This window comes from Halichoeres trimaculatus, unplaced genomic scaffold, assembly GCF_033239565.1.
Source record: "Halichoeres trimaculatus isolate MK-OKI-2021-1 unplaced genomic scaffold, fHalTri1.1 fHalTri1_scaffold_15, whole genome shotgun sequence".
In the NCBI taxonomy this organism is placed as follows: domain Eukaryota; kingdom Metazoa; phylum Chordata; class Actinopteri; order Labriformes; family Labridae; genus Halichoeres; species Halichoeres trimaculatus.
In genome coordinates, this window is record NW_027437193.1 from 8,893,511 (window position 1) to 8,910,546 (window position 17,036).

Consider the following 17,036-nt stretch of genomic DNA (forward strand, 5'->3'; position numbering starts at 1 on the left):
TTTTAGCTTGTATATTGCATAACATATTTTATTTTATTTGCGTAACCATGATGAATTTATTGTTAGCATATTGTATCTTATCCTCTATTAGCCTCACTGAATTTACAATGCATGCCTCACAAGAGTTTAATAGTAGCTCCCTTATTAAAGGTTGTGTGTAAGCTTCCTCTGGGTAGCCAAGGCCAGTGTACTAATTACAAGTGCAGGACTCCTCACAGCTGTGGTTTGGCTTATCACCCCTGACCTCAGTTTCCCTCTCCCCTCTCCTTTCCTCTATCCTCCTTTTCCTCTCTTCTGATAATTTAGGTATGCATCTGCCACACATAGACGAACAAACACATATATTAAAGGTTCCATATGATGCTCCTTTTCTACAGTTTAATATCGATCATTAATGTCTTCATGAAATGGTAGTAACATATTTTGGTCCAAAAAGCCAATAAATCAAGCACAGCAGCATTGTTTCCAGGCTCTCATAGCCCCTCTGTTCAGAACGCTCTGATTTAGTGGGCGTGGCCTTCATATGTAAATGAGCCACCACTGATACCGCCCAGCTCTTCCGCATCACTGAGAGCAGCGCCACGAGCTCCGAGTGCACAATGTTTAGAAAACAGCGAAGCTCGTTTACTGTAACATTACAGGCTAAAACAACAGGCTAACCACAGCTAAAGTTAGCATCCTGAAGCTAACAGAGACAGGGGGCACACTGAGGAAAAGCTCTTACATCTGCTCCACAGCACACAGCATTTGAAATACTCACATTTCCAGGGTCTGAGGTTTGTTGGCAGATGGTTGGTAATGTGCCTGGATTCAGGACCAGCCTATTCGCTAGCTCTCTGTTGTACTGTCCAAAGTTGGAAAAGCAGTCGGCCGTGAAGTGACTAGCACACACATGCACAGTTTAACTGAGTGTAGCTGGCACATTTCCCTGATAAATGAACTCTAGCCACTTAGTCTCGTCTTCCTCAGAGATGGGAAGCGTGTGCATGTAACTATGTGGCTGTCTACAGCCACAAACAGAGCAGTGATGGCCCTCCAACTTCAGCATTCTCCTTCCTCCAGCAGCGGGAAGAGGAATGTGAGGGGGTTGCAGGGGTTTTTTGTTAGTCCCAGTCAGAAAATAATTTCCCTCTCGTCAAGAAAATGAGATAAATCTGTGGGAATGTAAATTAGTTTCTAATCTTGGTGAAGAACTGTGAGCAGCAGCTAGATTAAAAACTCTGCTGTAAAAGTCAGAATTAAAACTATAAAGACAGATTTTTTTGTTTTCAATTCCACAGAATTTGTTGCTAAATAGAAAAAGTACTTCCTGTTTACAGGTGTGACACAATTCTCAATCCTCCCTTTTGTATTTGACAGTGACAACAGCTGACATGCATTAGAGAACAACTTAACTTTATTTTTGGTCCATTTCAGCTTTTTTTTTTTTATATCAAAGTGTCCACACACATACGGATTAATGCCTTTGTGAAAGATAGATGAAGTAGATAAACCCTAAGGCAAACTTCTCTGACTTGTCAGACAAACACTCTTTGAAAAGTTTACTTCTCTTGAAAATAAAGGATGGGAGGTGTTTATGGGCATTGACTTCTTTTGTCCTCCATGAAATGTTTGTCTGCTGTAAAACCTGAAGAATTGTTTCCAATGTTCAAGCTGCCAAAACAAGCAAATGGATTTTTCAACCCTCCTGTCTTAGATTGTATAAAAAATATATAACAATACATTTTCTCTCCTTTTTTTCTGAGAAGATCTTGACAGAAGAAATAAATCAAAGTCCTCCCACATGCATATCTCACAGGATATCAGTGAAAGGTAAAACTTTGCGATAAACTTTGCTGATTTTTGTCTCTGTGGGTTTCTTTCAGGTGTTCTCCCAGTCGCTGTGAGCATGGCGGTCTCTGCAGCCAGTCCTGGACCGTGTTTCACTGCAACTGCTCTGAGACTGGGTACAGTGGAGCCACCTGTCACAGCTGTAAGTCACCTGTCAAAACAGTGTCCACACACACTATACCTAGAAGATTGGGGCCCTGCTAGCCTACCACAACTTCCCATTGTTGTTGTTTGTTTTCTTTAATCTTCAAACTCCCATCAGGTCCAAGGTAACGAACAGATGACTCCTACACACGGTTGGAATTTGCTTAAAGCCCCCACAAACCAAGAAGTATTATTCTGTTGATATTTAAGACATCTCCTCAGTCAAGGAGCATTGCTACAAAAAAATCCACCAAACATAAATTTCCCTACTTTTTGTGCAAAGTCTAGTTCATCATTTACCGTAGCCTCTGTAGCCAAACTAATGCTCCACCTTGTTTATTGTTATTGTTAAGTAATTTACACTCACTGGCTACTTTATCAGGTACACCTTGCTAGTACCGGGTTGGACCCCCTTTTGCCTTCAGAACTGCCTCAATCCTTCATGGCATAGATTCAACAAGGTACTGGAAACATTCCTCAGAGAGTTTGGTCCATATTGACATGACAGCATCACACAGTTGCTGCAGATTTGTCGACTGAACATCCATGATGAGAATCTCCCGTTCCACCACATCACAAAGGTGCTCTATTAGATTGAGATCTGGGGACTGTGGAGGTTGTTTGAGTAAAGTGAACTCATTGTCATGTTGAAGAAAGCAGTCTGAGATGATTCCAGCTTTAAGACATGGAGCGTTATCCTGCTGGAAGTAGCCATCAGAAGATGGGTACACTGTGCTCATAAAGGGATGGACATGGTCAGCAACAATACTCAGGTAGGCTGTGGACTTTAAACCATGCTCAGTTGGTACTAAGGGGCCCAAAGTGAGCCAAGAAAATATCCCCCACACCATTACACCAGCAGCAGCAGCCTGAACCGTTGCTACAAGGCAAGATGGATCCATGCTTTCATGTTGTTGACGCCAAATTCTGACCCTACCATCCGAATGTGGAGCAGAAATCCAGACTCATCAGACCAGGCAACGTTTTTCCAATCTTCTATGGTCCAGTTTTGGTGTTGCTGTGTGAATTGTAGCCTCAGTTTCCTGTTCTTAGCTGACAGGAGGGTCACCGGGTGTGGTCTTCTGCTGCTGTAGCCCATCTGCCTCAAGGTTGGACGTGTTGTGCGTTCAGAGATGCTCTTCTGCAGACCTCGGTTATATCCAGTGGTTATTTGAGTTACTGTTGCCTTTCTATCAGCTCCAACCAGTCTGTCCATTCTCCTCTGACCTCTGGCATCAACAGAACTGCTGCTCACTGGATATTTTCTCTTTTTGGGACCATTCTCTGTAAACCCTAGAGATGGTTGTGGGTGAAAATCCCAGTAGATCAGCAGTTTCTGAATTACTCAGACCAGCCCTTCTGGCACCAACAACCATGCCATGTTCAAAGTCACCTAAATCACCTTTCTTCCCCATGATGCTCGGTTTGAACTGCAGCAGATCGTCTTGACCATGTCTACATGCCTAAAATACAGTTGGGCAGGTGTGCCTAATAAAGTTGCCTCTGAGTGTACATAGTTCCTTTTAATCAAGGTTTTTAAGCTGTATACAAATCATAAGAGGTGGTTGGTATAGATTGTGGGTGTACAAATTACAGTTGCTTGATATGCTAGTCTTGGGACCGATTGGCAAATTTGTCAGTGTACCCCCCTGCAGCACCCTTCAACTGAATGAACCCCAAACAGGAAAGTTTAGACTGTGTTTGGCTGGTACATCAGAGCCAGGGCAAAAATGAAACATTCACAGTCATGTCTGGAAATTTTCTTTTAAATCATCATCTCTTATGATACCCTTCACAACACTTACAGACATAAAAACTGCATTCACAGGAGCCATCAGTCTTGTTGCTGGTGGTCTCCTTCCCTTGTTTAGCTCTTAAAGAGACATAACCTTTAATTTTTCCGTTTTACACTCCAGATGAAAGCTCTTCACAGAAGCAGCTTGAAAGGAAGGAAGTATTTATGAAACATAAACAAGGTTAAACATATTTTCTGCTAACATATATTCTACCAGGACCTCGTTCATCCTTTAACCTTTCCAGGTCTTAAAAAAGCCATAACAAAAACATACATCACACTTAAGTGCCTAGAAGGAGGTACCTTGAAGCAAGCTTCCATAATTTACAGCCCATATTTTGCAAAAAAGCTTCGAGTAGAAATAAAACATTAATCATACGGCAATTGTTTCCTCCAACAAGCATTTACTGTCGCACATTTATTGTACGCTAAAGGATTTCTTGGAGAAAGATTGAGAGAAAGTGAGGGGAAATTTAGAGAGCTCTGAAAGATTAAATGGAAATTAAAAACAAATGAGGAGCAAAAAGTGAGTGAAATGTTATAAAAGCTGCAGATGATGAATTTCCTTGTTCTCAGACATACTTCAACATATGCAACACTTTTAGCAAAGCAGGCAAATTGAAAAGAAAATCACCAATTCTGTAATGCTCTGTTTTGCTGCTTTTGTGCACGTGTCAGCTTCTCGTTACTCATGTCAGTGAGACTTCTCAAGTTGCAACCTTTCATGGCAAAGTTACAGTTTACCATAATACACAGAAAACCTTTTAGTTGATTTGTAAGGTCGTCAATCATACCTTCATTCAGAGGCCATATTGTTTTAGTAATTACAGCTGTAGGCTTGTACATGGCAGAACAAATTAAGGAAGCCCAGGAAGCTTTTCCAGATGCTTTTATACATTATGCCTTGAATATTTCAGCCCCATAAGCAATATTTATGAAACTCTTGTGTGATATGATAGAGCTTGCCATGAAATGAAGCTTGGAGGTGAGATTTGTCATTTCTATGCCGATTCCCTTGAGTCAATTCTGTGAAAAATCAGAGGGGCTGTCTTTGGTTCTGTGAAGATTTTACAGTGAATAAAAGAGATGAGGCTGTGCAGAACAGGTGTGCTTCATGTGGTAATCTTTGGATGGAGTTTCCCTTAAAGAGTCAGACTCTAAGCCTGCACAGGATGCTATCTGATAGAGACAGAGAGAAGGATGCACCGCAGATTAGGTGGTAAGTTATACTCTCAACACTCCCATCAGTCATTTCTGTGTTGCAGAAATGACTTGACTTGAATGTATGAGCGATCCACCCCCTGTGTGATCGTCGTCCCCTCACAGCTGATGTGTTGATGTTGCTTCATGCTGCAGCTGATCTCGTTATTTCTCTTCCAGCTGTGTACGAACAATCCTGCGAGGCGTACAAACACAACGGCAACACATCAGGGCGTTTCTTCATCGACGTGGATGGCAGCGGACCAATCAAACCACAGCTGGTCTACTGCAACATGACAGGTGACACACACTCACACACACACACCCTCTCATTATCACTCAACGTTGTATGAAAAACAGAGACATAATTGTACATGATGATGCGTCTGTCATCACGCTCTGATCCAATTAATATTCTTCACTATAACTTACCATGAGGCTCTCCATCCCTCCCTTTTTTTCTATTTTTACTTTAACCTCTCTCTGCCTCTTTTATCTCTCTGTCTGTTCACTTCTCTTTGCTGCATGTCTTTTTGTGTTGATTATATATTTCTCTGTTTTAATGTACATCTTTCTTGCCATCTGTTTCTGTGTTCCCCATGATTTACATAATTGTATAAATTAGAATACTTACAGCAGATGAATGAATTGCGACTGTTTGAAATTTTCCCTTTCCTTGCTCCTCTCGTCATCTCTCTATAAATAACAAACACTTGCTGCAAAAAATGCAAGTTGTACAACATTATAGAATTATGTAGATGCTTCAATCAAAACTAGAACAGCACTCAGAGAGCGCAGACCTCCACCAAGCATATTGTGATTGTCACCAACACGTTGGTCCAACTTTAATGTTATACTCCCTTTCAGCAGACTGTCTGCTACAATTTGGTGTTAGTTGCAGGTTTGTACGATAATTTGTTACCTGACAGTGATGAAAATTATGATGACCCAGTACAGATTTCATATTCCGGATCTTAGTAACCAGAATATTGCCAGGATCTGGATCGTACTTTTACATCTGTCAGAAAATATGGTGACCTTGTCTTGTATTGTTTTGCAAAACAATCCGACCATTTATCGTGGAGTTATATACACATATGGTGAAAAGGCCCTATCTCTCAATGATACAGAATCCTTTAAAAAAATCCTGGATCCAGATGGTGATCTGGATCAACTCCAAAACTTAATCAGTCATTTAGTTTAATCTTTAACGAAGATCCATTTGCTAGTTTATGAGTTATGTTGTTCACAGACAAACTCTCCCAAACACATAACCTCCTTGGCAGAGGTAGTTATGAGATAATACAGTCAAAAAAATCAGATAAAAAGTTGAAATTACAAAGAAAAAAATCATAGAAATATAAAGAGTCAAAATTATGAGATAATAATGTAATATCTATAAAATGATAAATTGAAATTATGAGATTAAAAAGTCATAATTTTGAGATTGAAAAAATAGATTTATGAGATAAAAGGTCATTTTTATGAGATAATAAAGTTGTAATTATGAGATAGAAAGTCATTATTATGAGATAAAAAGTAGAAGTTATGAGATTCATGTACTCCTTCCTGCGTGGTAGTCTCTGCATTACTTCACTTTTAGTGCATCATCTTACTCCCCCAGCCATGTTAACAATATTTAACCCTAAACATTACATTACTATTGTACCATGTTGAGTTTTAATGACACCAGATTAAAAGAAACAACTATTTATCACACTGATATTCATTTATCTAGTTGTTTGGTGGAATATATTACCTTGTTTAGGGTTGCTTACTGTTCATATGGCTGGGCTAGTGAGATGATGCACAAAGAGGAAAGTAATGCAGAGACTACAACACAAGCAGGAGCACATAAACCTCATATTGACTTTTTATCTCACAATTTTGACTTTTATCTCATAATTATGACTTTATCTTGTACTTTTGACTTTTTGTCTCATTGTTGTGCATTTTTATCTCAGAATTATGACTTGATTATTTCCTAATTTCCACTTCATGTTTTTTTGTGTTTTTTTCTTTTTACTATCAGAAATGGGCTTCCATAAATATGATACAGTTGTAGCTTGGGAAAAGCCAGGCAAACACTTTTACACTCCTTAAAATCAGACAGATCAGATCATCAGGGGATAATGAGATAGAAAAAGGACAGAAAAGTTTCTCGACAAGTGTAACATTTGTTCCTTCTTGTCAACAGAGGAGGACACATGGATGGTGATCCAACACAACAACACAGAGCTCACCAGAATCCGACCATCTCCGGGTTTGAACCAGCATTCGATCCACTTCGACTACTCCACCAGAGAGGAGCAGCTACTGGCTGCCATCAGCCAATCAGAGCATTGTGAACAGAAACTGTCCTACCACTGCAGGAAGTCCCGCCTCCTCAATACTCCAGGCAAGTTACTGAATTAGAAAAAGTATGATGCCATCTCCTCTGACTGTAATTCAGTGACAACAAACTCAAATGCTAAATTCTGAGGAGAAAATACAATTTTTAACCAAAGAATATTCTGTTCATGTATTTGTTTTTGCCTGGAGCTTGATTCACTACAGCTGTAACTGCTGAAACTAATGTATTTGTTTTATATATAAGCTGTGTTTGACTTAAGCTTCAACAGGATGACTCATGCAACAACATTTTGTAGAGAAACAAAGCCCCGGAGAATCTAATAAAACCAAATGACTCAGTCTTCAAGACAGAAGGAGGCTTTGGGGCTTTTCTTTTTTTAAGCCAGCCAGATGGATTTATAGCAGTTTGTTCACGTCTTCCACATAGAAGACATTGTTGACATAAACATTAAATTAAAGTTACTTAGTCTCCATCAAGTTAACAAATCAATATTAGGATAATTTGAGTCAGCATTTATTCAAACACTACAACTGTTGGACTAATTCCAGCAAATTACTTGTTTGAATCTCTGCCTTTAGAAAATGAATCAGACTGTATATATGATTGGTAATTATACAGACAGAAATGCAACATTTGTTTAATGCAAAACATTTTTTTGTCCATCTGTGAGGCTGGCTGAGAAACAAGACACAATCAGTTCAGGGCAAGCAGTAGGAGGCAGCGGGACAAATGGATGGAGAAGGAGAGTTTTCTGGGCACTGAGTTGATTTTTAACAGAGTGTACATCAAGACCATAAGAAAAGAGCAGAACACGCTGGAAGCAGTGCTGTAATGGAAATAGTTTTGGAGACTTTTTTTTTTCGTTAGACAGAAAATAAGTTAAACTAAAATAAATAATGGAGAAGTATCACAGAAGGAAACAAGTCACATTGAACTGTGCCTTAAAAATGTTTCAGTTAGTTTTATTTTCTGTCTTTTGGAGCTTACCTAAACTCAGTGTTCTTCAGTTAACTTTAAATCAAACTTTATTCTAAAGGCATTGCATGAACTCCTTCCAGATTTTTGTCCAAAAGGTGTCACGTCAGAAAGTCTGTGTCTAATCCACGTTTTGAAGTCTGATGATGATGATGTTGTTTAGGCAAACCAAATATTTTCTAATGTGTGATGATGTTTATGTTGTTGCTGTCATAGACTGTATATAGAGTGGACAGCATGGCTCCAGCATTTATCATTGTACGGTTTTGAAGCCAAAATACCGCCGTCTCAGGCGCAGCCATTGTAGCAGTTTAGAGCCAGAGTCTGCGCAGTAGAGACGATGAGGGATTCTGGGAGAATCTGAGTGGAGCTGGGTGACAAAAATATATATATTTTTTTTTCTTTCGAGAGTGTAATCACTTCCTGACTCTACCTCCTGACATATTTTACAATCCCCGAAAAATACACACGAGAACAGCAGCTGTCAATCATCGTTAAACTTTACATAAAGCCTCATTTTGACCTCATTTAACTAATGAAAACAAAACTTTTCAGAAAAAATAGGACTTGAATATAAGACAGCCAAATAATATCTTCAAATCATCACAACAATCGGACATGAGAAATATTTCTCAGAGGTGTAATAATTTTTTTTAAGTTTGACAACAACCCATCTGGAATGGCTGGAAAGCTGGATTTTTTTAACCTATACTGCAGCCAGCCACCAGAGGGAGCAGTTTTTGTGGAGACCTCACTTTGAGTTGAGCAAGCAGACATCCATTTTTTTTACAGTCTTTGGTTGGTGTGTGTTTCAGAGGGCTCTCCGTTCAGCTGGTGGTTCGGCGGTCCTGGTCCTGGTAGCCCTCAGACCTACTGGGGTGGAGCTCAGCCTGGCAGCCAGCAGTGTGCCTGTGGCCTGCAGGGCGACTGTGTAGACCCACAACACTACTGCAACTGTGACGCAAACCGCATGGAGTGGTACAGACATTTACACTTATGTTCTTTATTTTTTTTTTTTTACCTCTTTCTGTCGATTTACAAGGTCGAGTCTGTGCTAAGTGAGTGAAGCATCTATCAGCTTCCTGTTATGAAAGATGACATTGTTTTGTGAATGATAGTTGTAGTACGACAGAAGCAAAAACAGGCAACCTGCTCACTCAAGGTTTTTCCTAGAGATGTCTGTCTGCGTTTGCACTTGTGCTCATCTCAACTTTACTGGAAGACTGTATGAAGGGGCTTGTAGGGATCCCTTAAGTAAAGTCTTGATGAAAAACTGCCTTTTATTTTCACAAAAACAGCCTTCCGTAATTAGCTTCAAGAAGCTGTCAGAAAGTCTTACAGGTGAGGACAGAGCAAGAGATGTTTGGTTCCCAGTTATTGTTGTGTCCTGGCTTTGTTTCTGAGGCTAGCAGAAGTCTGTATCTTCAGGTCTACTGAACAAGGTCAAGAATCAGAAGGAAAAATAAATCATTTCAATATGAAAGGAGAAATTGAAAAGCAAATAATAAAACACATTTATATTCAAATTATACTGTTTGGAAAATGATAAAAAAGTTCAGAAAGTGACATCTTTTTTGCAAATCTCATTTAAAAAAGATTGTTCTTGTTTAATAGAAACCTCAATAAGATAAGCCTTCAAAATAAAAACATTCATGTTGGACTTTTGACATCGTTGGTGTTGTTTCAGATCTTGAGACGCTTCAAAAACCAAACAGAACATCAAAAAAGAGAAAAGTCGTCATTGCCAAGATGCATAATTTATGAGCGTTTTCCCCGACAGCACAGCAGTAAACTGTCCCACTTTAACTTTGCTTGTTAAGCAAACAGAAAACCATCATGGATAAATTGAGGTGAAGAAAAAGTATTTTAACCTTTTCTCAAGTTTAAAGCCTTTTCCCGACCTCCTTCTTTCAATCATTTCCCAGTTCAAACTGTTTGTTCAGCTCTGTTTTTATAGACTGATGCAGCTATGGCTGTGCTTCAATATTTCATCACACTCACAAAGTGCTGTAAACACCCTCGCTTCCAGCCCTGGATGTATTTTTGAACACACCTTTCCTCAGCAGCGAGGCTAACAGGCGAATTATCGTCGCTGCATGGAGCTGCATGTGGGCGTAAATGGACAGGAGGTGTCTCATTTTGGGAGTGTTTGCCTCCAAAACAAAACAAAACAAAAAATCTGCCTCTGACGGATGTTGGCTGTCAGGATGGTTGAATTCAGTCAGTGGAAAAAATCGTCCCCAAGAGATTGCACTTTCACTCTGCAATGTTTACATCAGCAAGTAACGACATGTGCTTTTGTGTGGAAAGTGATGTAACAGTAAAAACACCAAAGATAAATCTACACAAAGAAACAGTCAAAGCTGCTGTGAGGTTTTTCTGTTTTGGCTCCCTCCTTTCCTCCTGTTTGTTTTTGTTGAACTCAAGCATGATTTCCCTCCTTCTCTTTCTCTTTCCATGCTGCTCACTTTACCTGCAGGGCTGAAGACTCAGGCCTGCTCATCCATAAGGAGATCCTCCCTGTCAAGTCTCTGGTGCTGGGGGACGTCCAGAGGGCGGGGTCAGAGGCCGCCTACAGGGTGGGACCCCTGCAGTGTCATGGAGACAGTAAGTTCAGAGACATGCAGCTCTGAGTTAACACAGAAATTTTTATTTGCGTATTTTGTCAAACTCTGATTAAAGATGCTATGTGGAGGATCTGTTTTGATTGGACTGCCTCGCCACCTTCTGGCTTGGAGTCTCTCACACACTCTTGTGAAGACTTTTAACAAGGTGTGTTTTTGTTTTGGAATTAAATGGAGATCAGATTAAAACAAACTTTCTTTGGTCAAAGCAACTTTTTATCGGATTCAACACATCACAGTAAGGTATTTATCTGTACAGTTATGTAACGCTACAGTTTGAAACATGACAACAAGCAAATGTTGTAATAGCCGGCTACATGTAGTGCTATCGGCAGCCCGCTGCTCTGACGTATCTGTATAATCAACAAGCCAACGAACCACAATTTATTGCTGCAACAGTATACTTCAATATTCAACAACGTTCAGTAGTTGTGCTGAAAAATCATAAGAGCTGAGTCCTAGACCTTCTGACTCATTCTACCCCTGAGGACAAAGAGGAGAAGGGTCAGCTTAAGTGCACAAGTGTTCCCTGAACAGATGAGTTTTCAGACATCTCTTAAAAGTAGAAGGGGACTCTGTGGAGCAAAAAGTGTTAGGTAATTCATTCCACCATTTGGGCACAACAGAAAAAAAGAGCCTGGCTCGTGATTTGGAGCTGTGCTGGGCTGGGAGCACCAGGCGTCTTTCAAGAGCAGAGGGTAGTGGGTGAGAGGGAGTGTAGAGCTGAATGAGAGACCCCAGGTAGTCAGGAGCCATTCTTGTCAATGTTTTGTGAGCCAGAAAAAAGAGCTTTGAATTTGTTATTTAGCACAGCTGGCAGTTCGGTGCTTTAAGACGTGTTGGTAATGTGTGATGTTAGTGAATCCCAGTTAGCCATGTCCTGCCAGTCATCTACCAAGCAGAGCTAACGTAACCTCACTCTTCATTTTATTGATAGACTCTCAAGTTTGAACAGACCACTGCAGAATAACTGCTGCATGTGGGTTGAAATGAACATTATGACAAACAGCTTAGCTCCTGTGTTAGCCTTTAGCTTGGACTGTATCACTCTCTTGTTGAGATTTCTTCTGCCCTTCTGTCCTTTTTCTGTCTGACAGTTAGGCTCCTGTGTCCACCATCACTACAAAATTTATCACAGAAATCATTTTCAGCAGAGAAAAACACAGATCTCTCTTCTCACTACTGAACTACGTCAGCAAGCATGGTGTCATGGTGACCTAGACTGGACGCTTAGAGTTACCAATTTAAAGTAACCCGTAACCAGCAATATCGGTGCTAATAATCTTGTTTTAAAGAGTGGATTACTATTAGGCATACATCTAGAAGGGTGACTTTTTCAAGATCACTCAGAAACTCCTTAAAGCCCCTTTAATGTGGGGAGTTTCACACATAAAGCAACTCCTTCCATGTTTTCATCCCTGAGAAATCTAGTAGTTTGGTCATGAATAAAGCAGCAGTCCTTTAATTAGACACATATTTGTAGTGTTGTGGAGCTCTCATTGCAAGACCTCAAAACCAAGTCTTATTTCAGGTCTTACTTCAGGTCAAACAAGGCCTTAAATTCAGCCTTTAAAACTTTGTAGGTTATATTAAGACATAAAAATGTGAATAATCTTTCATGATTTGATTTTAAAAGTTTGATCAATCAAGTTAAAGCTCCTCCAAGGTCAATGTGTATGAAACTGATACATAAATATCCCAGTTAATAAGCTAGAGTTACTCTTACTCCAACTTTCTGTGTGAACTTTAATCCTTTACGTGATTCTCATTTCAAATCTCTGGTCTCTTTGTGTTTCTCAGAGAACTTCTGGAACGCCGCCTTCTTCGACAAAGAGACGTCGTACCTCCACTTTCCCACCTTCCACGCCGAGCTGAGCGCAGATATCTCCTTCCTGTTCAAAACCACGGCCGCCTCCGGAGTGTTCCTCGAAAACCTGGGCATCAAAGACTTCATCCGGATCGAACTGAGCTGTGAGTAAGAGCTGAGGGATGAAGACTGAATCTGTGTCAAACAAGCTTCAAGGGGATTTGTGCGTGTCTTCTAAGCCCTTTACGGTGTTTGAGTGTTATTTATAGTACGGATGAAGAAGTAATGGACTGCTTCTTATTCTATTTAAGTGTCAGAAAGTGATGTAACTGAAGGAAACTTTGGGTTTGTCAGTTTTATCTGAGTTTTCGAGGTGTACTTTTTTATTATTGCTGAACTGTGAACACTTGCACCTCTTAAAACCTCTCACTTTCACTCTCATACTTTTGTCACCAGTTCCTGGTGTATGTATTAAAGTGTATAGAGGCTGTTTATGAAAGAATAATATAATTTCCTGTCCCTTTATCTACCTTTACCTCTCAGACTGGAGGAAACTTGCTCTTTATTTGTGTATCTTCAGGCAGCTTTGTATGGATTTTGAGTTCCTGCTGCTGCTGCTCTTGTTTTTCTTTTTCTAATGGTGTTCTGCTTCAGATTGCATTATTTGTGGTTTACGGATCAATTTTCTTCCCACACAAACCCCAGCTGAGTACACTGCACAGTCACACATCTCTGTGCATGCTGGCACATGGGACACAACACAGCAAATAAAATGTAGCGGAGATGAGATCCATAAAAACAAGAGTCATAATCATTGCAGAGGGTTTTTTTTTGCAGCCTTATTTTTTAATTTAGCGCCTTTATGAACTCTCAGGGGCATTTTGAACGTGACCCTCCATTAATTCCTGCCTCTTGTATGAGGCATACATTTAGGTAGCAATGGTGTGTCATTTGGATTATGACAGTAATAACTAACAGAGTGTTATTTATTTTTATGGGTGCCATGGTAATGTGACCGGGTGTGAGATGTATGTTTATAGCCAACCATAGATTGTGTCATTTAAAATATAGCTGTATTATCCAGCAAGGTGTCCTTGTGCCGGTATGGTTATGACAGCACTGCGGCTGGGACGAGGCGCACATTTATGGGTGGCAGTGATGTGTGTTGTGTGAAATAGCTGGAGCACATGCCTTGAATCTTCTATCAGTGTTTCCTTTTCAAGCTCTTTACCCCAGCCCACCTTTTCACTTTGGTTTTGTTTCTGATATTTTGCTTCTTCTTTGTTGTGTTGCATTTTGGGAGCAGTTGTTCTAGGAATAAAATGTAAAAAGACACACGCAGGCTTTAACTCAGGGACACTGCTGCACAAACTGCCCCTCTCCTTGGGGAAATCATAACCAGTGTGGGTGTTCCAGCTCTGAATACTGCTGCTCTGATGCCAGCTCCTTCAGATCACTCCGCAGCACTGTGGCTCTGACTGAGAACGATTTTATAAATGAAGTTACAACAGGATGCTGGGGCACTGTTTCATCTTGCTTTGTTCTCCCAGAGCAATACATCCTCCACTCTCCAGCAGCGCAGCACAAAGAGTGATGGTTTGCTTGGTCTGCACGCTCTTAAATCTTTTGCTCTTGGTGGAGGGAACAGAGCGAGGCAAGCAGACGCCCTGAGAGGAGTAAACATAGGCGTTCAGCACTGGGGAGCTGTCCGTGGTGCTGAAACAAGGCAGCACCAGCAGAGCAGAGGAGCGTCTGTGGGCTTGACTTATTATATGTGGATAGCTGACTCCAGAAACAGAAGTGCAAATCAAAGAGTGGAGCTTTTTTTCCACTTCTATCTAGATCCTTACTTTTTTGCACTAACTTTCAGATGTACATGGCACTGGACAAAAGGATCTGTTAAAAGAAAACATAACATAGAGCAAAAAGCCACTTTATTAGGTACTGGGTTGGACCCCCCTTTGCTTTCAGAACTGCCTTAATCCTTCGTGGCATAAATTCAACAAGGTACTGGAAACACTCCTCAAACAGTTTGCTCCATGTTGACATGATAGCATCACGCAGTTGCTGCAGATTTGTTGGCTGAACATCCATGATGAGAATCTCCCGTTCCACCACATCCCAAAGGTGCTCTATTGGATTGAGATCTGGGGACTGTGGAGGTCATTTGAGATCAGTGAACTCATTGTCATGTTGAAGAAACCAGTCTGAGATGATTCCAGCTTTATGACATGGAGCGTTATCCTGCTGGAAGTAGCCATCAGAAGATGGGTACACTGTGCTCATAAAGGGATGGACATGGTCAGCAACAATACTCAGGTAGGCTGTGGACTAAGGGGCCCAAAGTAAGCCAAGAAAATATCCCCCACACCATTACACAAGCAGCAGCAGCCTGAACCGTTGATACAAGGCAGGATGGATCCATGCTTTCATGTTGTTGACGCCAAATTCTGACCCTACCATCTGAATGTGGAGTAGAAATCCAGACTCATCAGACCAGGCAACATCTTTCCAATATTCTATTGTCCAGTATTGGAGTTGCTGTGTGAATTGTATTCTCAGTTTCCTGTTCTTAGCTGACAGGAGGGTCACCTGGTGTGGTCTTCTGCTGCTGTAGCCCATCTGCCTCAAGGTTGGACGTGTTGTGCGCTCAGAGATGCTCTTCTGCAGACCTCGGTTGTAACCAGTGGTTATTTGAGTTACTGTTGCCTTTCTATCAGCTCCAACCAGTCTGTCCATTCTCCTCTGACCTCTGGCATCAACAAGACATTTTGTCCCACAGAACTGCTGCTCACTGGATATTTTCTCTTTTTGGGACCATTCTCTGTAGCCCATCTGGCACCAACAACCATGCCACGTTCAAAGTCCCTTAAATCACCTTTCTTCCCCATTCTGATGCTCAGTTTGAACTGCAGCAGATCGTCTTGATCATGTCTACATGCCTAAATGCATTGAGTTGATGCCATGTTATTGGCTGATTAGAAATTTGTGTTAACAAGCAGCTGGACAGGTGTACCCAATAAAGTGGCCGGTGAGTGCCCAGCAGGATTTGTTATTTTCCCACAGCAAAGTAAAAGAAATTTGTGCCCCTTCTTTATCAACCTGACTGGCTGCACAGTAAATATGTTCTACCTATGGGAATGTATCTTAGCCAATTCACTTCTCACTTGTTTTGAACACTTTAAAAGTAAAGAATTAATCTAATGACATGCACTTCTTATCTGCTGTAAGTCGACTTGTCTGAAGATTAGAGTTAATAAGGAAACTGTTCAACACTTCATTCCCTAGGGAGTTTAAGGAAGTGCTTCATAATTTTACTTCAGAGGAGAGCTTAAGAAAATGCACTTTGTTTTTTCTTTACCCTGGTGATTTACTCAGATTTTATTCATCAGGGTAAACCTCCTTTGCTTTTTCATTCGTTATCCCCATTTCCACAGTATGTAAATAGAATAAGCTTCATTGTATAAGATACACAAAAAACTTTTTTTTTCTTTTTTTTCTTTTTTCTTTTTTCTTTTTTTCTTTTTTCTTTTCTTTTTTTTCTTCTTTTTTTCTTTTTCTTTTTTTTCTTTTTTCCCTCACAACAAAACTTTGTTGGAGCATTCCTGTACTGTGTTGCAAAATAAATACGAAGAAAATGTCATGTTATGTAGACTTATTGTGAATAAGTAAATAAATACAAGGGATATAATTATAATAAATGAAGTAGATGTGAAGTGAACGAGTAGAAATGTAAAGTGCTGTGACAGTATATAACAGTTATAGACATAGTATAAAAACAGTATTGCACATGTAGTGTTGTGTTAGCAGCAGTAAAGGATACTGGGAGATGCCGTGCTCCTATCCTATTTATTGTTCCCTTTGGAGCCAGGCTGATGTTGCTGCCACCTTCTTTTTACTCAGATTTCCCTTGTTTATCTAGTTCTGGGTTCTGGGTGAGTTCATTTAATGTTACCCTTGTGTCAAGTGTCACGAAATGGCCATAAAAGGACACAAACTTCACATAGTGGACCTTGGGTAATGTAGTTAAGATGTCATTATGAAACACCAACTGAATCTATATTACAAAGAGTACATGAAAGGCTACCAGCAGCTGATTAAGAGCTCTGTTTCACCAAGGGGTTAAATTCAGAAGTTGCAGAACTATATAACGAAGCACACTGGCCTACTTAAAGCAGTGATAACACACAAAAATCTGTCCTTGTACTTAAAAATGAGGTACCCACAATGCAGTTGTTGTGCATTGGTACTAATTGGTACTTTGGGACACATCAGAGAACTAAAAATACACCAATTATAAGATATGCT

The 17,036-nt window shown here is 40.3% G+C and overlaps 1 protein-coding gene across 1 annotated transcript in view; it reads left to right on the forward strand.

The window, feature by feature from the left end:
• The window catches only part of LOC141803994 (contactin-associated protein-like 4), a 142,636-nt gene that overhangs the window by 87,064 nt on the left and 38,536 nt on the right, over positions 1-17,036 (forward strand). Inside the window, exons 11-16 of the mRNA XM_074688170.1 lie at positions 1,866-1,972; positions 5,150-5,269; positions 7,167-7,367; positions 9,113-9,275; positions 10,777-10,904; positions 12,722-12,892. Of these exons, the coding sequence (XP_074544271.1) occupies positions 1,866-1,972; positions 5,150-5,269; positions 7,167-7,367; positions 9,113-9,275; positions 10,777-10,904; positions 12,722-12,892 (890 nt within the window). The remainder of the gene's footprint in view (positions 1-1,865; positions 1,973-5,149; positions 5,270-7,166; positions 7,368-9,112; positions 9,276-10,776; positions 10,905-12,721; positions 12,893-17,036) is intronic.